The sequence below is a fragment of the Cnephaeus nilssonii genome (genome assembly GCF_951640355.1).
Source record: "Cnephaeus nilssonii genome assembly, chromosome: 13".
NCBI classification, from domain to species: Eukaryota; Metazoa; Chordata; class Mammalia; order Chiroptera; family Vespertilionidae; genus Cnephaeus; species Cnephaeus nilssonii.
In genome coordinates this window covers 34958521-34980387 of record NC_137084.1, presented here as the reverse complement: position 1 = coordinate 34980387, position 21867 = coordinate 34958521, and the positions used below count along the sequence as shown (strand labels likewise).

The following is a 21867-nucleotide window of genomic DNA, read 5'->3' as shown; positions in this document are numbered from 1 at the left end:
TTTTTTTTTTCAATTAAAAAAATGGGTACTTAAAAAATACCAATATCTGGTGCCCATCTCAAGACCAATTCAATGAGAACCTCCGGAAGTCAGGCCCAGTCTTGGGTAGTTTGTTAAAGGGCCCCAGGTGGCTGCAGTGTGCGTCTAGGGTTGAGAATACGGGTTGTACAGGTTTTGATTCGGTGGGTCTGGAAGGAGGCCCAACAGTCATGTTAAGGAGGATGTCAGGTTTATATAATGTTATTAACCAATGTTACCTCAATAAATTAAAAAAGAAATGTAAAAAAAAAAAAAGGAAAGAAAGAAAGAAAGAAAGAAAGAAAGAAAGAAAGAAAGAAAGAAAGAAAGAAAAAGAAAGAAAGAAAAGGAGATATCAGGTGATTCTGGTGCAGATGGTAGACCCTCAGCACCTGAGGTTAGTTTGGAATCTTACTCAAGGTGACACCTGGTGCGCCCTGGGCCCCTGGTCCTCCTGGGGATCCTCATGTTGGGGGGCGATGCAAGGGCCCTAGTAGGGAAGGAAGCTTGATTTGTCTTCTCTCCAGTTCCCCTCCGTGGTTGTGACGGGGCATGTGCTTCGAGAGATAAATCAAGTGTCCGCTGGTGGAGAGTGCCCGAGCCGGCCCCGCAGAGCCCGAGCCCAGTCTGACCTGCAGCTGGGGGGGCGCGAAGAAATCCCTGCCTGCCAGGGGGCGCTGGCCCTGTCGGGGGTGCTGCGGCGGCTGCAGCTAGTGGAGGAGAAGATTCTCCAGGTGAAAGCCTCGCCCTGCACCCTGCCTCTGCCCGGGTCGGGGGGTGCCTTTCATTCCCCTTCTTCCTCCTCCTGCCCTGAGTGGGTTCCTTCTCTTACTGTTCGTGCCCTGTCCCCCGTCCTGTGTGTGGGGAGTGAGCAAGCCTGCCTAACTGCCCCCCACACTCCAACATCCCAGTCTCTGTCACTCTCTCTTTTTCTTTCTCCTTTCTCACCTTGGCTGCAGAAGAGGGCTCAGAACTTGGCCAACAGGGAATTTCACAAAAAGAACATTAAGGAGAAGGCGGCTCACCTGGCCTCCATGTTTGGACATGGGGATTTCCCGCAGGTAAACGGGGTTTCAGAGCCCCAGGAGCCCGCGCATGGGACAGCCCGTGAGACGGCCGTGACTCAGTCTCTGGCGCTCGGTTTCCTCCTTCCCACTGCTTTTATAGCATGAGGCGCGGTTCATTTGTCAAGCCACTGAAGAATTCAAGGTGCTGTCTAAAAAAGATGCAAATAAGAACACTCAAAATAAGTAGATAAGTCAGGACAAAGGGAGAAAAGTGAGCTCAGATCAAAGGCAAACGTTACTGAACAGTAACATGGACTGTTAGACCCTAGACAGCTTCTGAATAGGCTCTGAGCTTCCTAAGAGCCAGCACAAAGAGGAAAAGCTGGTCAGTTGCAAGAATTACATGAGAGCGCCTTTAAGGTGAAAGCAGCCCAGTTGTTCATGATGTTTGGGGGCCTAATGGAGACTCTCCCCGTGGCCTTGATCAGGGAAACACGGAGCAAGAGGTCAGCCCCATGCCATAACCTGCACTCTGCTTTCCCAAAAGGCAGCGCGGAGCCAAGAAGAATGGCTTTGCCTTAGAATACAAAACCCAGCCCCCCGCGAGCCAGGCGCTTATTTAGAAACTTGCAGAAAAGAAGAGCGTGTGCAGGCAAGGAGACGAAAGAATTGGTAGGAGGTCCCACAGCGCCTGTGTGTGTGAGGCGCTCTCTTGCAGCAAACCTGGCCTCTAGAACATTCCTCCCTGATGCTCTCACTCAGCCTCCTCCAGACCTGAGTCCTCTGCTACTCAGCAGAGTCGCTGACATGGGAAGGAGGCTTTGCATTTATTTAGCTCATTTTTAGGCGGCACAGGTGTCTGCAGCTGCAGAGGCCATCTGCCCCGAAGTAGCCCAGGATTCTCCTTTCCTAAGCTTGCACCTACCACTTTATACCGAGCTCCAGAGTGAGGGCAGACACAGGCAGGAACAGGGTGGACCTGCTCCAGCTGTTACAGTGTGACAAGGGAGTTGGAGCAGTTGGAGCAGAAAATGTAGCCAGAGCCAGACAGCCCTGCTGGGCTCCAGTGGCAGTGGCCTCTGCTTTGTCTCGAGAGGCGGGCCTGGATGCGCCTTCCCCTCCTGGCTGCCCCCCGGCGAGCATACTGTGGCTGGCCCGGGGATAATCACTTTCCTCTGTTTCTGTTCTGTGCAGAATAAACTCCTCTCTAAAGGCCTGTCTCATACTCAGCCTCCGTCTTCTCCCTCCTGCCTTCCATCTCCTGACCCAGCTGCCGCTTCCTCTCCATCGGCTGTTGACTCTGTTTCTCCTGCCAGAAAGGTAGTTGTCCCGAACAATCCGCTCCCCCACTCCCTGCATGTTCCGAGACGCGCTGCTCTGCTCGGCCCGCACAGCCAGCTGAGCTCGGCCTGGCTCAGGTGGAAATCTGTAAGATACTTCCCAACGGGCCCGGGTTTGGTTCTGGTTTTGTGTGGGATCCAGCAACATCGCAGAATCAGGCAGCACTCAAAAACTCGTCTAACACCGCTCATTCGTCCAGCAAGCATTAGTTGGACACACACCGCATGCCAGCCACTGTGTCAGGTGCTGAGGAAATAAACAGGACGTTTCTCTTACTACAGTTTAGATGGCAAACAGCACATCAGCCTAGAAATAAGTAACTTTTTACCATATGAAATTGCCGCTATTTGGCTATTTCTGACCTAACAAAATGGCAGTTTCATGTGGCGAACCTAATAGAACACTACACATGAATTCTATGAGAGGCATAAAGGGCAAGGTTGTAGGAACTCAGAGGGGAGAGGCCTGGAAGGATTCGCAGGAGGGAGTATGGGCGCTGAGTGTTGAAGGTTATAAGGAGGATTTGCTGAGAAGAGTGGAGAGGGGGGTATTTTAGAAAGGGCCCGGCATGTGCAAAGGCAGGCAGACAGGACTGCATGGATGGAGGGTCAGAATTCTGGTGAGACTTGAACTTGGGGATAAAAGTATTCATAGGGGTGCAGAGAGTGAGAATGAAAGTGAGCCCACTCTTCTTATATTAAGGAATTTCTTTGGGTCCTCTTCCAACGAGCCACTGAAGGCTCTTCTCCGTGTTCTAGAAGGTAGCAGTGCAGAGGTTGGCTTGGAGGGAGGGAGGGAGGGAGGGAGGAGGTGGGGAGCTACCTCTGTTTAAATTGATCATGAAATGCACCGTGAGCAACTGTTAAATGTGGGCTCTGGGCACTTTGCATGTTTTCCCTTGTCCTCCTGACGCCTAATACGCTGGGAACACCCCCAGGCTGGGAGGGAGAGGGGCAGCCTGCGGAGAAGCGTGGCCATGGAATGGACGAGCCTGGAAACGGACGTGAGGCCACTTCTGTAGCCGCAGCACGTGGCAGGGCTTTGGAGTCTCTTCCACAGACCGTGCTCCTCTGAACACATCCAGTCTGTCTAGCGGCCGCCTGTGCTGAGCTCGGCCGGCGGGGCTGAATGTCCCCATCAGAGTTACTGCTCATTTGCCTCTGAGTTGTTAGCTCCCTGCTGCTGCATTAGTGGGAAATTAGGAATTGCCTCCTCGTGTGTAGCTGGGGGCTAGGCCCCCTTTCACCCCACCACTGTGGGAAGAAGGGTGCAGATACTGTCTCTAAGAAAGGAATGAGCAAAGAATCTTAGCCCCCCCCCCCCCCCACCTCCAAGGTCCCTATCTTGGTGTGACAAATCCCTGGAATGGAGAAACACATTTTCTGTCTTCAAGTCCACTGAAAATAGCTAAGACTGCCTAGCCGGTGTGGCTCAGTGGTTGAGCATCATCCTATGAACCAGGAGATCACAGTTCGATTCCTAGTCAGGGCCCATGCCAGGGTTGCAGGCTTGATCCCCAGTGTGGGGTGTGCAGGAGGCAGCCAATCAATGATTCTCTCTTATCATTGACTAGAGGCCCAGTGCACAACATTCATGCACTGGTGGGGGGGGGGGGCAAGGGTCCCTCAGCCTAGTCTGTGCCCTCTCATAGTCCAGGACCCCTCGGGGGATGTCCGACTGCCAGCTTAGCCTGCTCCCCAGCCATGAGCCTGGTTTGTGACTGAGCTGCGCTCCCCCTGTGGGAGCATACTGACCACCAGGGGGCAGCTCCTGTGTTGAGCATCTGCCCCATGGTGGTCAGTGCACCTCATAGTGACTGGTCATTCCGCTGTTCGGGCGATTTGCATATTAAGGTTTTATTATATAGGATGTTTCTATATCTCTCTCCCTCTCCCTGAAATCAGTAAAAATATATTTACAAAAAGAAGAAGAAGAAAACAGCCAAGGCTGAGATGCCCGCATCTTGTCTTAGGTCAGCCTTTGATCAGCTGTTTGACCTTAAGTCTCCTCACCTGTCTGGGTCTCCATTCTCTCATCAACAAGGGCATGATTCCTGGTTTGTGTGATGGCGAGCTGTATGGGTGGAGACTGGCATTTTTGTCATCAGCCTCACTTCAGAGTAGCCTTTTTGCCCTTCCGTGAGGAGTGCTTACTGCTGTGGAAGAAAGTCATCATCACCCTTGACAGGATGATAAAGGTGAGGGCACTTGGGCATAGACAGGCAGTGGCTCATGCTTGGGGCTGGGCAGTCGGCCCATGCCTTTCTAGTCTCTGGCCAGCCCCTCTCTGACTGGTCCTGTTCAAGGCCCTCTGTTGCCCCTGCTTTTCTTTTGACCTCAGGATGGCCTGGCTTGCTCACTGCCCTGTCAGGGCTGAGGGCAGAGCCACCACACTTCCCACCTTTCCCTGACGTGGTTCCCCATAGGTATTAGTTCTCTAGGTGGCGGCAAAAGGCAGCTGCCTGGGTGCATATGGGGCATCCGGGTGCGACAGACACTTCTTGTCAGCGGGATTGTCTCCTGTCACAGCATCCTCACAGCATCACAGGAGGCCCTGGCTGCTGCTTCCCCAATGGCTCTTCAAACAGCGTCACACCGAGGGCACTCAGTGAGTCAATGAGGAAGCATTCACTCATTAGACAAATACTTGTTGAGTGACAGCTTGGTGTTAGCATCTCAGGCTCTTGGGATGCGCATCAGTGAGCAGGAGTTATGTCCCTGCCCTGATGGGACTTGCCTCCTAGCAGGGGGAGTAACCAACAACTATATGATACAGAAGTAAGTTATGCCATATGTCAGAAGATAAGATGATACTTCCTATGAAAAATTAGCAGATAGCATGGACTTGGCATGTTAGGGGAGGGTAGCAAATTTAATGGGGTAACAGGAGGTTCTTCCTGGGAAAGTGGGATCCGAGCAGAAGCCACCGAACAGAAAACGGGGAGGAGACGAGTGCCCAGGGCTCCTGGCCTCAGCCCGGGGTTCTCTCCTCTGCACCACGCAGGCCCAGTGCAGATGGAGGGAGGACTGCAGATGGAGTGGACTTTGGGATGGCCAACCCCCGGGCCCCTGGCTACCGCCTCTAGAGCTTTTCTTCTTTGTTTCTCCCTGGTTTTTCTTTTTTCTTACCCCATCTCCTAAGCCAACCTTGGCCATCAAACGATGGTGTAGCTGGGCAGTTTTAATAGCGTCCACCTTGTGTACCTTTCACAGAAGTGTGGCTGGGAATGATGGGGGAGCTCTCAGAAAGGGCCACCCTGGGACCCTGGGCAAGTCACTTGCCCTCTCTGTGCTTTAGTTTCTCCATTTGCAAAAAGCACCCAGGTTGCACCTGACGCCCACGGAGCCTCCAGATTTCGCTGTGAAGCCATTGTAGGCACTTAGGAGAGAATGTTGCCAACTGTATGGCCAACCCCCCCCCCCCCCCCACTCAACTTCTCTCCCTCTCTTACCACACCCCACCATTGACTTGGCAGTGGGCTGTACACATGCAGAATCCGGCAGAGTGAGGTCTCCCAGTAGAAGAGATGCCTGCCCCTTACAGTAGGTGACAATTCGGGGACAAACAACGTCATTCAGTTGGTGGGGCTCAGGGAACCTCCCTCCTGAGAGCCTGGGGCCTTGCTGCTTCTTCCAACAGATTGCGGGCTTCTCTCGTGGCCCAGTGACCCAAGTCTGCCTCCATTCAGGGGGGCTGGGGTAAGGGAAGTGCACTTGGGAACTGACGCTAGTCCTTGGCCACTCCTGGCAGGGCCGCCTGTCCCTGCTCCTATCCTAACGCCCCACATGGCAACTCTGCGGATCCAGGATAGTCACCTCCTCATGGGAGCAGACTTAGCCGGACTGGCCATCGGGAGCACATGTTACTCACGGGGACAGAAACCTGGGCCACCAACTGCCTTCAGACCACACAAACCCACCCTCTCAGGCTGATGTTCTGCCTTAAATTTCAGAGTGATACTGCTGGTTTTTGTTTGTTTGTTTACTTTTCACCTGAACAGTTTCAGAGAATCTTGAGGGCTTCTCATTTAGGGCCCAGATTCTTACCCCAGAGTCTTGTCTTTCTAGACCTTAGACTATGGAATCACATCCAGTCTTATGTCCTCAGCACCACTAGACTCACCCATCCCATCAAACCAGCCCACCTGCAGCGTGTCAGCCCCCCTCACCCATTAGTTGACTTCTTCATTTAAGAAGGGCGGCCACTGCCCATCTGGCTTCCGTCCTGGCTGCTAGCCATGTGCCCTCTGCTGAGCTATTGTTACGAACAATGTAGCGGCTAAGAGTTTGCACAGCTGATCAAGAGGGACGGCCTCATGGGGCTGGGGACTGTGGTTAGTCCTCCTGGGTCGGAGAGCAGTGTGCATTGCAAAGGGAGCTTTCTCTCCCCTCCTGGGTGTTTGCTTTAAAACTGGATTTGCAGGGTTTACTCTAGAGCTTTGCATGTTCACGGGAAGCTGGGCAGTCGTGGGCGGCAATCTGCCTTGGTCTCATCTGACCCAGGATAGATCTCAAGGCTGCCTCCAACCTCACCGTCCTCCTCTCTGTCCTAGGGATACACTAGGCAGCTCGTTGGACGTGTCCTACGTGCAACCCAGCCGGGGCGGTTTCACTGTGTAGAGTGCTGGGGGCAGGGAGGCAGGATGCTGTAGGGAGAAGGCTATGTGCTTGGAGTCACAGCACCGATTACTGCGTGACCTGGGACAAGTCCACGGCCGCTCAGCACCTTAGTTTCCTAACCTGTAGAGCGGAGATGACAGCGGCTACTCCTCAGGGTGATTGGAACAATGCAGTGACCTCACGTGTGGTAAAAATGCCTGAAGCATGCAGTGAATGTGCTCTTTCCCCAGTGGAGGAGAATTCTGGAAGAAAGCTCATTTACCTAAAATGCACGATGAGTCCTTTCTTTCTGAAGACAAAGAACTCACCTTCACGTTTCCATTTTCATCCTAGACACGTGGGAGCGGCCGCAGGGAGTTAGGGACTCCCAGAGCCACAGCTGCCCGTGGCTGTAAGACCCACCTCGCAGGCCATGAGGGTTAAGTGAATATGATGAAAAGCACGGTGCCGGGCACCAGAGTCAAAGGCGCAGATATAGGCTCCCACTCAGGGGGGCCACTGTCATAGCCCCAAAGGCCTGCCTGTGTCTCAGCTCTGAGCATGTAGTATCCAGACCCCTTCAGGCAAGGGGGTCTCACCGTGCCCTCCCCTCCGCTGGCATGTGGCTGAGGACTCGGGCCCACCAGCCTGTTCCCTGCTGCTTCCCAGACAGGGACTCCTCAGTGAGGATCATCCTTGCCCAGCAGGCCCAGGAGGGGTCCTCGGGCCCTGACTGTGGAAACCTCCCCCTCTCTTGGCTCCCCAGCCCCCCTCCGAGGCCCTGGGAGCTTCCCTCTCACCCAGCCTGACCCGTGTGGGCTTTGTGAGGCTCACAGCAGGCCCGGTGGCCACAGGTGGCCCAGCTCTGCGGAGAAGCACAGCCTGGACACCTGGTATTCTTGGCTGAGTTCCAGGTCCAAGGGAGGGGAGGGGGGTGTGCATTACCATTGTTTGGAGACAAAAGGGCCCAGGAGCCTGCTTCCTCCTTCATTCAGCGCATCTGCTCTGTGCCAGGGGGTAGAGGTGACTAAGACAGGGTCGTGATGTCAGGGAATGCAAACCAGAGGGGAGATAGGCTGGCTTGGAGCAGGGTGAGAAAGGCTCCAACAGCCAGGCAGGGCCCATCCTATTCCGAGCCGGGAGTAATGGGATTGCTTTAGGAATGTCTCCTTGTGGAGATCTAGCCATCGTCTGCAGCCTCTAGCGATGGAGCTGGCAGCAGTAATTACATCCCCTTAGAATCTGGGCTGAGAAAAGCCAGCCGCTCATCCTTGGTGAGCCCCGTTGTTCTTAGCATGCAGAGCCCTGTGAGGGCCGTCTGCGGAGGAGAAAAGTCCCAGAACACGGACCTGTGAAGCTGCACTGACGGTGATGCTTTGGGCTCACTAACTTGGCAGATGCCTAGTGCTCTTGGGAGCTCAGTGCCACAGGAGGCACAGCCGCTGTCACCGAGTGGGAAGTGAATGCTACCGGGAGGAAGGGGCCTTCCTGGTCAGGTCTGGTCTTCACCCTGGCATCCCCTGGCCAGGGGACTGGACAGTGCCCTGTGCTGTTAGAACCACTGAGCAGGCTCACGGCTGCACAGATGTGTTTGGGCGACACCCCCAGCAACCGCACAGCCCTCTGTGTGCTTCCTTAATTGCTCCCTAAGTCAGGATTACACGGAAGCTCAGCGATACAAAGTGCTTATTAGCTAAGTGGTTAATAAGGCCTCATTAGGGACTTGTAGCAAAGCCCCAGAAAGCACAGTCTCAGTCTCTGCTGACTCGGGAGGCAATGGCTGCACGTGGGCATCCCGGCCTCACCATGGTGCCGTTCTAGAGAAGCACACGGAGCCGGTCCCCACGCTGGGCCAGTGGAGATGGCCACGCCAGGGCAGTGTGGATGGACAGGGAGGCAGATCTGGCCTTCCCTCTTTATTCTGATATAAAACCAGAAAGTTCTTCATGTTCTGCAGCCCCTATCGGAGGGGCCCGTGGTGGGGGCCTGGCAGGGGATGGAGCATCAGGCGAACAGTAGCCTGTTGTCCTCAGCCAGTGCACCTGAGCGTTTCTGGAAAGCAGGAGCCAAGGATCTTGGCATTTGTGACAATTGTAGAGTGTGTGCTTGAAAGCAGAATCCTAATCCCTCCCAGGCCGGGCCAGCGGGGAGGGGGCAGTAACGGCCTGGCAGCTGCTGCTCCTGAGAGGGGCAGGCGTTGTAAAGTCGAGGGGCCATTCACCGCAGCCACATTCTCCACAACCCCCCCCCCCCAACCACAAACATGGTCTGGAGCGAGGGGCCCAACGTTGCTGTTATGTTTGCTGTTAGGTTGGGGTTCCCTTGGTGAGAAGGAGGGTGAGTGTCCCTCTCCTGGCCGGTTCGGCAGCGCCTGTGCTTTGGCTGGAACCCGAGAGTGGGTCTCAGGTTCTGAGCGTGGGCATCGCTGCCAGGGGGTGGGGAGCCGGGGGAGCCTGCTGCCCTGTGTTTTTGCTGCTCCCCAAACTTCCCGCTGTGAATTTGAGGCTACTGTTCTGGGGTTAGATGCAGCCTCCCTAGAGCAGTCTGGATGTAGATTGAGGGTGTCCATCACCCACACACAGGTCCCTGCTCTGTGCTCCCCCAATGGCCATCTGCCTGTGCCTGAGGGCCTTCAGCCTAAATCGCAGCTCTCTCTGGCCACATCTGCCAGAAGCTGGATTGGGAGGCTGGGGAGGGTCTGGAGCCCCCTCCCTGCAGGGTCACGGGGTCAGGAATCTCTTACTGCGCACGTTCGCCACCCTGCAGAGGACACTACGGCGTTCTGGGCGGCCTTTCCGAGCTGGTGGGGAGAGGGGTCCAGCTGCATGTGCTGGGTGTGTGGATGAGTGTGCCTGTCTGCTTGTGCTGTCAGCTCCCACCCTTCCCGGCTCCTCCACACACTGGGGTGATCCACGCACTCGCAGGCAGCCAGGGGCCATCCTGCCCACAGGAGCCCACAGGTGGCACTCACCACCCATCGGGCAGTGATCCTCGGGGCCCGTGTGGAGCGGCTGCCTCCCCTACTCTGGCCGGCCTTGCCCAGCCCTGGGCCCGGGGCCTCTGGGCGTGCTGCCCGGAGCCCGCAGTGAGGCTCCTCATCCTGAGCCCTCCTCCTGCCCCGTGAGCCGGCGCCACTCCCAGGCCAGCCCCTGCGTTGGCTGGCAGGGTGGCCTGTGGTCCTGGCCTGGAGGGGCTCTGACCAGGCACAGCCATCGCTCCCTGGGACTTGGAGCTGCAGGGCTGGCTGCCGCCTGCCTCCGGAGTCAGAGGAAGAAGGGAGGGAGGCGTCAAGTTCATACTGGCCCAGCCCCTGCTAAGCACCAGGCACTTTGCCCATGTCTCTCAGTTCTTACCACAGATCCATGAGGCAGGCACGCTTCTCCGCATGTGATTCAACTTGAAAACTGAGCTCAGCCGTGGTGATGCGGGGCCCTAACCTTCCTCCAGGTCGGTGGGGGCTCCACGCGCACTGAGCAGCAGCCCACAGCCCTCCAAGGGGGAGGGTTTCAGGAGGAGGGTGGCTGCGGTCCTGCTGTCTGTCTGTCTGTGAGGTCTCAGTTCCTGGGCCTTGGCCTCCCTTGCTCAGCTTCTGTGCCTCACAGGCTTTTGGTGGCTCCGGTGACTCAGGTGCAAACATGCCTTTTGGTGGAAATCAGGCCAAGCAGCCCGAGTCGTCCCAGCCGCCGATGAGACAGGCGTGGGGAGGAACCCGGGTGGGGGTGGGAGGCAGGCGACAGGAGCAGCGTCCTGAATCGGACGTTTATTTGCTAAGTGGCCTTGGATAGATCCTTCCTCTCTCTGGATTCCGTCACCCCGTCTGTGCGCTGAGTAGTGACTCCTAAAGGCCCCGCATCCCCAGTGGGTGCAGTTCTCCGAGTCACCAGGCTCCCCGAGGGTCCCGGGGTTCCGTTCTGTCCTTCGCTCCATCGGCAGAGAGCCTGCTGCCCGCTCCGGGCTGGGTCTGCCGGGTGCTGTTTGCATGCGGGTGTGGAGGCCTCTCCCACATCCAGCCCGTTCCTGCTTCCCTTCTCGGTGCTAACCGGCCTTGCCTTGTCTCTGTCTCCTCTCCCTCTGCTCTCGGGTAGCTGACGGTAGGGAGAGTGTCCAGCGGAATAGGGGCTGCAGCCGAAGTCCTGGTCAATCTGTACATGAATGATCACAGACCTAAGGCCCAGGCCACCTCTCCAGACCTGGTAAGAATGCACCCCCCAGCTTCCCCCGCAGACTCCGGCCCTGGCCTCCCGGGGAGGGCACCCAGGACCCAGAGAGGAGGGCCTGGCCCTCTCCAAGGTGCCCCTTCTCGTGGACAGCGGGGCTGGGAATGGCCGGGTCAGAGCAGAGAGGGAGGGAGGCTGCACATCCTTGAAGACAAACCACCCCGGCCACCTTGGGGGTCGTTCCCCAAGGCCGAGCACCTTCGCTGCTGCCGGGGCGCTCAGCGAAAGGCCCGGCGAGGCCTCCACGCGGCCGGGCATCCCTTTCTGTCAGTGTTGAGTGCCCAAGGAGCCCTTTGCGTTAGGTTGAGAATTCAGTGGTGGAAAAACATCCCTTTTCTTTAATTCTTCCTTTCTCAGACCTTGGCCACTCGCTGCCATCCCCAGAGATCTGAGCTGACAATCCCTTTTGCTTCCTTTCGGCACATTCCCTAGAATCGCCCAGGGGCACCCCTGCGCTCCCCTCCCCACCCCCTTGCCTTTAGGAGTCTGACTGGAGCCTGGTGGGCTGTGGGGCACAGCCTTTCCCTTTTCTGCAGTTCTCTTGAACAGTTTTTTTTTTTTTTTTTCCTTGAACAGTTTTGATGCCACAACTTTCCCTGCCTGACTGAAGTCGCTGCAGGGGACAGAGGATGTAGAAAACATTCTTTCAATGACCTCACTCTACTCCCGACAATGCTTACCCCTGGGGCAGGCAGCTGGAGAGGGTGTCACTGGGCAGGCATATCTGTGAAAAATGCCCACACCTAGACCAGGAGACATCACCCCCCTCCCGAAACCTGGGCAGCCGGGCTGGGGGACAGGCCCCCTCTCCCGGGCCTGCCTGTGGCCGGCCAGCCTGGAATACAATGAACAGCAACCCCTGCAGTTTTGGGGGCTCTGTGGGGCGCGTTTCTTCCCACTCTCTTTGCTGCAGCGTCTGCAGTGACGTGAGCAGCAGACAGGAGCCACGCGGTCCCCACGATCAGGCTGGAATGTCTAACAGGTGGGGCCTCGCCTTCCAAAGCTCCTAACACCCTGCTCTTCTCTCTGATGCCCTGTGCTCCCCAGGAAACAACACGAAAGGCCTTTCCCCTGAACCTGGGCGGCAGCGACACCTGTTACTTCTGCAAGAAGCGCGTGTACGTGATGGAGCGGCTGAGCGCCGAGGGCCACTTCTTCCACCGAGAGTGTTTCCGCTGCAGCGTCTGCGCCACCACCCTGCGCCTGGCCGCCTACGCCTTCGACGGCGAGGAAGGTGAGCGCCTTCCCCCGGGACAGCACTGTGGGCTCCTGTCCCTCTGGAGGCTCTGGGACGCCCAGCAACTCCCAGGGAGCTCAGAGTCATGGGGAAAGCTGTTCAGGGAGCCTGGGGGCCCTCTGGACAGAGAGGCCACCTGCAGGGGGCAGGGGCTCCGGGGGAGAGGCAGCGCCCTCACCTGGTGGGTGCTGGCCCTGAGGGCACCTGCCGAGTGCCGCCAGCTCTGTGTACGTTTTCTCCTTCGGTTTCACCGCCTTCCATCTCCCCTGGGTGGTGGAGACGCGTGCTCAGCATCACACCGCTTGTGTAATAAGGGTTCAATAGATGGCAGCATATGGATGGGAGTGGTATTTGTAACGTGGGCATTCGAAAAATAACCACCATAGTAGCATCCGTTCTGACGAGGAGCTGATCAGAGGTCACGGATGAAGGAATTGCACTCATTGGGACGAGGGGTCATTTTCTAATTTTCTGCCTTGGATATTTGCACTGTGAGATAGGATGAGAGGCAGCATAGCACCGTGCTCATGACTTCAGACCCTCAAACGCAAGCACCAGGTTCAAATCTAGACTGTGGCACTTACTAGCCCTGTCACCTTGGGCCCGTTCCCTGACCTCCTGGTCCCTCAGTTTCCTCGTCTGTAAAATCAGGATACTAGTAGTACCTAGCGCATGAGGTTGTTGTAAGGGTGGGTGAGTTCATCCTCGGGGAGCATTTAGAATAGTGCCTGCTATACTGTGAGTCCTACAAAAGCATTCATTATCATTACCATTATCCCCATCGCTGTTGCCACTGATGTAACAGTGAGCAAAGAAGGCTTTTCTGGAAAGCGCCCCAGGTCCCTGGGCAGCGGCCGGGGGCCGGTGTGTGTCTCACCCGGGCTTTTCCTCCCCATCTCCGCCGCCGTCTGTTCCCAGCCTTCCCCACCCCCGGGTCCCAGAAGAGAAGGAGGAGGAGCTAGAAGTAGTGTTGCTGTCCCTTTTGCTGCCTCACAACTGGTCCTGGGAAGAGGCTTGGCCTTCGTTTGGTTTGGGGATTCGCTGAGGGGTTCAGCCCCGTCCCTCTGAGGCAGCAAAGGGTCCTGGGCCTTGAATCAGTGCCACTTTAAGACCGGAGACAGAAGCCCCTTCCCGAGAGGAAGCTGCCGGGGTTTGTTCCCGTGACTGGCGTTGTCTGACCTGGACAGTGGCGGGCACTTGGCTCAGGTCTCCTGTGGCTCTGGCTTCCAGGGGAGAAAACACACACAAAAAAAACCCTGTGTGTGCGCGTTTCTTTTTACAGGCAAGTTTTTCTGCAAGCCCCATTTCATTCACTGTAAAACCAATAGTCAGCAACGGAAGAGACGGGCAGATCTGAAGCAACAGAGAGAGGTACGTTTTGCCTTGGAACAGGGAAGGGCTCTGGGGAGGAGGGGGTTTTCAAGGGTTCCTCCACGCTAGGCCAACATCTCCGGCCCTAGATGGACTGAGGCGCGTAGATGAGGAGGAGGGCTCTCCGCCCTGCTGTGATGGTCCCTTTGCCTCAGTCCGTTCAGAAGACCTCTGAGGTGTTCCCTCTGTCCTCCTCCCCCGCCCCCTGGGACCCCCCCCGCCCCCCCCCCCCCCCGTGCCAACTCCCAGGTGCGTGGCTGTGCTGGCCTCTCAGGAGAAGCCCAGAGAGCTTTCCCGTGTGCCAGGGATGGAGCTATCTGCTCAGCCATGCGAAACTTACCAGTTGTCTCCCCATGGTCACCGGGCCCTGTCCTCTCCACGCCCCCCCCCCCCCCACCCCGCACCTCCCCGCCAGGACCACAGGGCGCTGTTTGTAGGGTTGCCTAGTATGGGGCCAACCTTTGCTGAGGTTTCCAAGTCCTTTCTCTAGGCCCTTGGATGTCAGCAACGTGATGAGCGACAGGCTTGTTATAGTGCCCCCTCTGGCAGCTCTTAGCAAATACCTCCGTGGCTTGAGTCATACCACCACCGGCCCAGAGCCACCACTGACAGCTTTCTTCCCATCACACGTTAATCTAGGCTCAATGTAGAAAAAATGGATAAGTAAATTAGATACATAAAGAAGGAAAGTTAAAGCGCCCATTGCCACTCTGTCCTGAGAAAACCGTGATTTTGTGACAAGCGTTTTCTTCCAGGCTTCTTCCTCTGTGCATGGATTGTAACTGGTCAGAATCCTACGGCTACAGTTTTATCTTTCTTTGCTCGCTAACACTGTATCAGGAACAGTTTCCCATGACATTACAACTCCTTTAAGAGCATAGAATTGGGTGCCTATGAAACATGGTCAATAATTTATTTAATGACTCTCATATTGTTGAATGTTCATGTTGTTTAATCTCTTTACCTTATAAATATTTTTATAGTGAACATCTTTGTACGTGCATACTTATCCATATTTCAAATTATTCACTTAGGACAGATCATTAGAAATGTGATTGGAGAAATGTGTGTTGTAAAGGATTGTGAGCCCCGTGATCAATTTGTCCCCCAGGAAAGATGTGCCCATGGTCAGCCCCCCTTTGACAGTGCATGGGCATGAGATTATTTGAGGCTGGTTCTGCCAAGTTCTATTATAGATATAGATATATTACACTGTCTAAGTGTCTAAGTCTATATAACTGCTTGTCTCATAGAGAAGAGAGCACTGGAATAGGTTAGACTTTGTTGCTATAGTAAGCTCAAATTTTTTAAAATATATTTTTATTGATTTCAGAGAGGAAGGGAGGGGAGAGAGAGAGATAGAAACATCAATGAGAGAGAATCATTGATCGGCTGCCTCCTGCACGCCCCACACGAGAGATCGAGCCTGCTACCCAGGCATGTACCCTTGGCGGGGAATCCAACCGTGACCTCCTGGTTCATAGGTCAACGCTCAAGTTCTATTTTTATTGGCTCTCTTGGTCCTCTTTGCCAGAGGGGTCCTGTGTGAGAATCATGAACTCACTGCCTCCCTTTGATCCTTCTCAGGAGGAGGGAATGTGGCCGGAGCACGAAGCCCCTCTGCAAGAACCTCCCACGGAAAGCTCTTGTGCAGCCGCTGCCCTGGGCCCCCCAACAGGCAGCCCCCCAGGTACCACCACTTCCTCCTTTAGGAAGGCGCTCAGCTGGCCTCTCAGGCTGCCCCGGAGCCTGCTTAACTGGATTCGGGGACTCCTGCGTGCCCTCGGCCTGCATTTCAGGGACAATGCTTACAACTACTGCTTCACCTACGAGCTCCTGAGCCTCGGGCTGCCCCTCCTGTGGGTGCTCTCCGAGGTCCTGGCTTCCATGTACCGGGAGTCCGAGGAGTCCCTCGAGAGCATCCGCGACTGGGTACTCGGGCACTTCCCCGGCAAGCTCTATTGATGGGCGCTACCCCGAGGGCCTTCCCGTTTCCAGGGTAGATGGCCACGTGTTTGCAAAAGCCAAAGAGCTGGCCGCCCGCGCCGGCCTTGTCAGGGTGCTGGGGCCAGCGCAACATGAAGGATGTTTTTTACAGATCTGCATTTCTTTTATACCAAAGCGAGCTGTATTTCTAGGTTTACATTTCAATATTTAACTTTTAATAATCCAAGAACAAGCATTTTTTTTTTACAATGCGTGTTGAGGTTTCGAAACACGGGTTAGAAGTTTATAACTGGTATGACAGACCCCTTCCACACCCGTCAGTTGTAGTAATCGTCACTGCCTGCCACGTTACAGGTTTGGGCTTTATGTCAGCAAAAGTGAGTGTGCCATCTCCTGACCAGGGCCTCTCGATTTATGTACCCAGATGCCACTTGTCAAGGCGGGGGGGAGGCAATTTTTTTTGCAACATGGAAGCATACTCATTTTAGAAGAGAAGAGTAGGAGAACCAAGTAGAATTAAGCGTACAAAGCACATGGCAGTGTGTAGCTGGCTGTTACATGTCCTTCCTCTGAGACTATTTTGCTCCCTTGTTTTGATGTAAAATAGTAGCTTAAAGTTTCCCCCACCTCCCACCCCAAATTACAGCCAAATGATAGAGAACCCTGGGGTTTAGCGCAGATTGCTACAAACAAGCATCTTCCCTTCCCACGACCGAGCACTGCAGCGAAGCCCATCGGCACCTGACCCTGCAGAGCCCCATCGAGCGGACACCGCTGCTGAAGGGGCTGTGTCAGCAGGTGGCCTGGACCCAGAGCCCCGACCCCTGGGGCTCCCTATCAGGTCCCCAGCCCAGGCTGCCGTCTGAGCCAAGGCCCCTCAGGGTCCTTCATGGTCAGGCTGAGGGGAGAATCTGCCCTCTCCTGTCCCGTCCTTTGGGACTGAGGGCATCTGTTTGCACCTCAGGGTAATATTTCTGGGAAGCGTGGCCTACCCAGTGAGCACTGCTTGCAGACATGCTGGCTGCTCAGCCCCTCGAGCCGGCAACCCGGGCATGTGCATATTTGGTCAAAGCAGTCCGAAACCATTTATTTTTCACACTGTCCTAGGAAAGGAATGCATAAGGCCTCCAGAGGGAGGGTCCCCTGTGTCTTGATTGGCAGGGAAGGCTGGGAGTGGAAGCTGTTTATTGACTGATGCAAAGAAATATGTCCTATTAGGGGCAAAACCAAGCACTGGCCTACCTGCATTCTTCCCTCTGGGCGTCCGGAGGAGGCCCAAGCTGCCCCGCTCCACTCTGCCTGGACATGCACAGCTGCTGGGTCTGGTGGAACCACGGAGAGGCTGACAGAAAAAGGCCCCTGCCCTGCTCAGTGTAGCTAGGGTTGCTGAGCCAAACACATCTCCACGCACTTGTCACCCTAGAGATCTCCTCTAGACCACATAGGGATGGAGCCTGGTGAGGGTTTGGAGCCGGAGCTCCGGAGGACTTGGAGATGGCACGTTTCTAAGGGTGAGAAGGGGGAAGGCATTTCTACAAACACTTCCCTGACGTCCTCGGGTAAAACGGGGGATGGCTGTGGCCACGCCCGTGGGGACCGACACCTCAGTCCTTGTGGGGCCTGTTCTCAGTCCGATGACTTGCATTGTGTTTCCCCAACGTTGTGCTGGGATTGTCACGTTCAGCGTGGCGGGAGGAGCCCTCGAGTCACTGTATGTTTGATTCCGGAAAGTAGGCTCTCCGGGTCCCGGTGTGAACATCCCGGGCAGGCTGAGGAGCCCTGTGCAGGCTCCAGGAGCCGCAGTTAGAATCGCTGAGAAGGTCACGGGTGGCCCTAAAGGGACATGTTTGAGTTCCTCTGGTGAGACAGGGTGTGCCTGTCAGTCTGTATGTTCTGCGACTTTGAACCTTCCTGGTGGGCAGCACCAAACACACAGTGGATCCCGGGCCGGGGGGCTGGGGGGATGGGCTCTAAGCCTCCACAATGGGTTTGAGAGCGACTGTGAGACACTGGAGTAAAACCGGGGCCGAGAGGACATGGAGGCCGGGGGTGCAGATGCAAACACACGTGCCCCCTGCTGCAGGGACGGGCTGCGCACCACCAGGAAGGTTCCCCTGTCCGGAGCGAGCCGCGAGCGTGTGGGGAAGTGTCCCCGTTTTAAACGATTGCCTTGTTTCCCATTCCCGCGCCTCCTCTTGTTGTCGGTCGTTTTCCTTTCCCCTCCCCCCCAAAACTAAATTCTCGTTTCTGTCTCTCTCTTTCCAACCTTGCACTGTGGCCGTCAGTTCCTTTCAGCCTTCCAGTGCTGCACCCACTTCTTGGCTGACACACTTCTGCTCTGAGGTGACTGGTTTCCTTGCGGATTTTCAGAGAGTGGGACTGACTAACCCCTACGCCGCTTTCCGCACCGTCCTCCCGCCGCGGTCCTGGTTGTGCTCACTGCAAGTGTCTTGCGTACTAACGACTCCTCGGGTGGCATGGGGGGCGCACAGCGCAGGGTGGTGTTCAGCGCCAAAGCTGTTTCCGATCCCACTGACCTGGGAGCCGGCAGCCCGGCCCCGCCAGGTGCATGCCCGCCTGCCGCTGCCCCTCTGTGGCTTGCGCGCATGCTTTGCCGGTTGCACTGACAGAGCCAAGCCGCTTACCTTCCTGGGAGGGTTAGCTCTGACGGGGAGACAGTGCCGTAGGGGGGGGGGGGGGGGGGGGGGCTCTGTCACCTGTGAAAAGAACACCTCTGTCTAGGAGCCTCTGAAAAAGCTCGTGCATACCAGCTTAAACTGGTTCTGATATGGAGATCATTGATACCATTGATCAAAACCAGAGGCAACTCTTTTGGGAGGGATTAGAGCAGTGTGCCCAGCTTCCTCACCACCTCCATCCACGCTCTGCACTGTGGCCACACGTCGCAGTTTTCCTAGCACGCCCCTTCCCTGCTGCAGCCTGCCCCACAGACGCTAAGTTTTGCCGTGGCTCTCTCCTTACCTCTCGTGGCTCACAAAGCCGCAGAGGAGGCAGAAGCTGCCCCGAGAGCCATCGTGTCCCAGGCCAGGGATGGCCTTGAGAAAGGACTCGGTCCAGCCCCAGGCCTGCAGCGGCCAGGTTCCGTGCCCCCCAGGCCCGCTCAAAGCTGCTCTCTCTGCTGACTCGTTACCTGGAGCAGCAGGACAGTCCAAGTGCCAGGAACCGTAGGCCAGGCCTCAGGTCCCAGGCTGCATGCGGCGTCTGTCCTGCACGCGGCCCCGACACGCTGACCCCGGGCCTGGCTGCCCTGCCCTGCATGCTGCATTCCTCACTGCACCCGTGCAGATCCCAGCCGGTGCGAAGTCATTGCTCTCTCTTATCTTCTCTTGCAGAGTCTCCCTCCCTTTATAGAGTGTCAACCAAAGACTGCCCTCCCCTCCCAGCCCCCTCGTCAGCTAGCCTCCCCCCGCCCCCCCCCCCCCCAGCGCATGTTTGTGACCCTCCGCGGTCATTTCCAGTGCCACACCGAACCCTGTATTTTGCACACAGCGAACAATGTTTAGCTTTATTTATGGTATATGATGCTGTAAATGAAAATAAATATGGTTCTTTATAAAGCTCCTTGTTTCCTCTCTTCTTTGCCATGGAAGCTGCTCAGACCTGGAACACAGGCATTCATTTAGGGGGTCGGTCTCCCCTAAACTGCTGGTGGGGACTTGCACCTGTGGTGCCGTGGGACGCTCTGGGGCTGCGCTGGGCACTCTGAACGTAAATATTACCCGGGGGTAATATTTGGAAAAGGTCACCCATGCTCCTGGGCCCGGCTTTGGGATCTCCTTCTTGAAAGCTCATGGCACTTTTCTGCTCTGGATGCCGGACGTAGCTGGTGAGGGTCAGTGTCACCGCAGCCCTTGGGAACAGACTGGCTTAGCAGCTGCGGGCACCCACTTCCCCAGACCCCCGAGCCTCAGACCTGACGGAGCGCTTTACTCAGGACCTGTGTGCCCGTGTGGGTTCCTGGGTAACAGAGGCCGCTCTCGGCAGTTTTGTGCTGATTCCGCTCCGTGATGGGCGAAGGGTCAGAAGGAAGGCGCAGATGCTGGTTTAAGAATGGCGGTGAGCATGGCAGGTGTGCTCATCCCGACGAAGGGCCATCTGTGATCCTAAGACACCTGTCCTGCCCCCAAGGCTCAATGACTGAGTGTCTCAGGCTGCCAGTTCCGCTCAGGGGGCCACTCTGAGGACAGCACCCCAACAGGCGCTGGTCCGACGCTAGGCTGTCCTTCAAGGAAGGGTTTCGAGTCCCACCTGCCTTCAGACGCCTGGTCCCCAGCCTCCCCAGGGTGGGAGGCCTGCCGGTGCCAGGCTGCGGGCAGCTGAGCTTCTGACACTGGCGTGAAACTCATCTGTGAATCCCCGGGCCCGCGTGCCTCCCAAGGGGCATTTCTGGGGCCCGGGGCCTCTAGCCCAGCGGCAGATGCCTGAAGCTGCCTCCAGAGCTGCTTGGGGTCGTGACCGAGGTGAGATCCTCTTACCCAGGTGAGATCCTCTGCCCTTCCCACGAAAGAAAGGTGTTGGGGGCTGAAATCAGGAGCTGGGTTGGGCAAGTAACTCATTCCTTAGTCATGTCTCTGTTCGAGGATTTGTCTAGGCCTACATAGGCTGGGTCCAGCAATGTGGCAGTGAGCCACACAGCCCCTGCCTCTGCCCGCACCTTGGAATGTGTGTGTCTCAGGACTGTGTGCTGGACTTGATTTGTTGGGTTCATTTGTGCCTGCACTCGCATGTTTACTCCACTGACACCGAGCACCTTCGGCGTGCTGGGAATACAGCAGGGGATGAACAGACAGAGGTCCTCACTCTCGTGGAGCACAGAGTTTGCCTTTGTTTTTGTTTTTTATTTGACGTTGGGTTAAAGCAACGTTTTCCAAAAGGTGGCACTGGAATACTAGCCCCAAGAGGTGCTGTGTGAATAAAGGGTTCCACAGGCACCAAGTTTGAAAAATGTTTTATGTTGGTCATGCCAGTCCTCCCTCACCTTAGAGACCCACAGGTTGATTAGCACGCTCAGGCCTATGAGGAGCTCTCCGGTGAAGAAGTTCACTTCACTCCGTTCAGGTGGGCTCTCCCATGCCTATTTAAGGAGTGTTTTTGTTTGGGGGAGTTTTTGTTTTGCATATTATACTTTACATAGGTGTTTAGTAGAGTATTCGTTCTTCCTGAAACATTAAAGACTTGACATCAAAATATGTAAAATAATAGAATTAAATAGACTTGAGTATTGATTCAATCTTAGGGTTGTAACTTTCTAAGCTTTAAAACCATAGACAGAAAAAATTACGTAGGAAAAAACATGACACAAATCTGACAATATCCACTTTTAAAACTCAACATCCTATATAATAAAAAAGTAATATGCAAATTGTCCCTAACAGGGGAACCACCAGGAACGACAGGTCAATATGATGCACACTGGCCACCAGGGGGCAGACACTTAACACAGGAGCTGCCCTCTGGGGGTTAGTGCGCTTCCACAGGGGGAGCGCTGCTCAGCCAGAAGCCAGCTCATGGCTGGCCAGCACAGCGGAGGTGGTGGGAGCCTCTCCAGCCTCCGCAGCAGCACTAAGGATGTCCAACTAATGGGGAACAGGCCCAAGCCATTAGTCGGACATCCCCCAAGGGCTCCTGGGCTGCCAGAGGGATGTCTGACTGCCAGCTTAGACCTGTTCCCCTAGGGAGCAGGCCTAAGCTGACAGATGGATACCCCCTGAGGGGTCCTGGACTGCAAGAGGGTGAAGGCCAGGCTGAGGGACCCCCCCACCAAGTGCTCAAATTTTCATGCACCAGGCCTCTAGTCTATACTAATAAAAGGGTAATATACTAATTAGACCGGACATCCTTCCTGATATCCTTCCAGACAAAGCCACAGTGGCGGGGGCCAAGGCAGAGGTGGTTAGGGGTGATCAGGCTGGCAGGGGAGATCAGTTAGGGGCGATCAGGCTGGCAGGGGAGGGCAGTTAAGGGTGATCAGGCAGGCAGGCAGAGTGGTTGGGACAATCAGGCAGGCAGGCAGGTGATCGGTTAGGAGCCAGTGGTCCTGGATTGTGAGAGGGATGTCTGAATGCTGGTTTAGGCCCGATCCCACAGGGGGCCTAAACCAGCATTCAGAC

General features: G+C 55.8%; 1 protein-coding gene across 10 annotated transcripts in view; it reads left to right on the top strand.

The window, feature by feature from the left end:
- MICAL2 (microtubule associated monooxygenase, calponin and LIM domain containing 2) overlaps nt 1-21867 on the top strand; it is a 221487-nt gene that overhangs the window by 129513 nt on the left and 70107 nt on the right. For 6 of the 10 annotated variants that reach the window (XM_079787229.1, XM_079787226.1, XM_079787227.1 and 3 more), the window contains exons 18-21: nt 11050-11157; nt 12229-12415; nt 13701-13789; nt 15377-15479. In XM_079787229.1, the coding sequence (XP_079643355.1) occupies nt 11050-11157; nt 12229-12415; nt 13701-13789; nt 15377-15479 (487 nt within the window). Of the gene's footprint in view, nt 1-545; nt 1080-2219; nt 2346-11049; nt 11158-12228; nt 12416-13700; nt 13790-15376; nt 19316-21867 lie in introns of those variants that run through there. The other 4 variants (XM_079787231.1, XM_079787230.1, XM_079787224.1 and 1 more) reach the window with 3 other exon arrangements.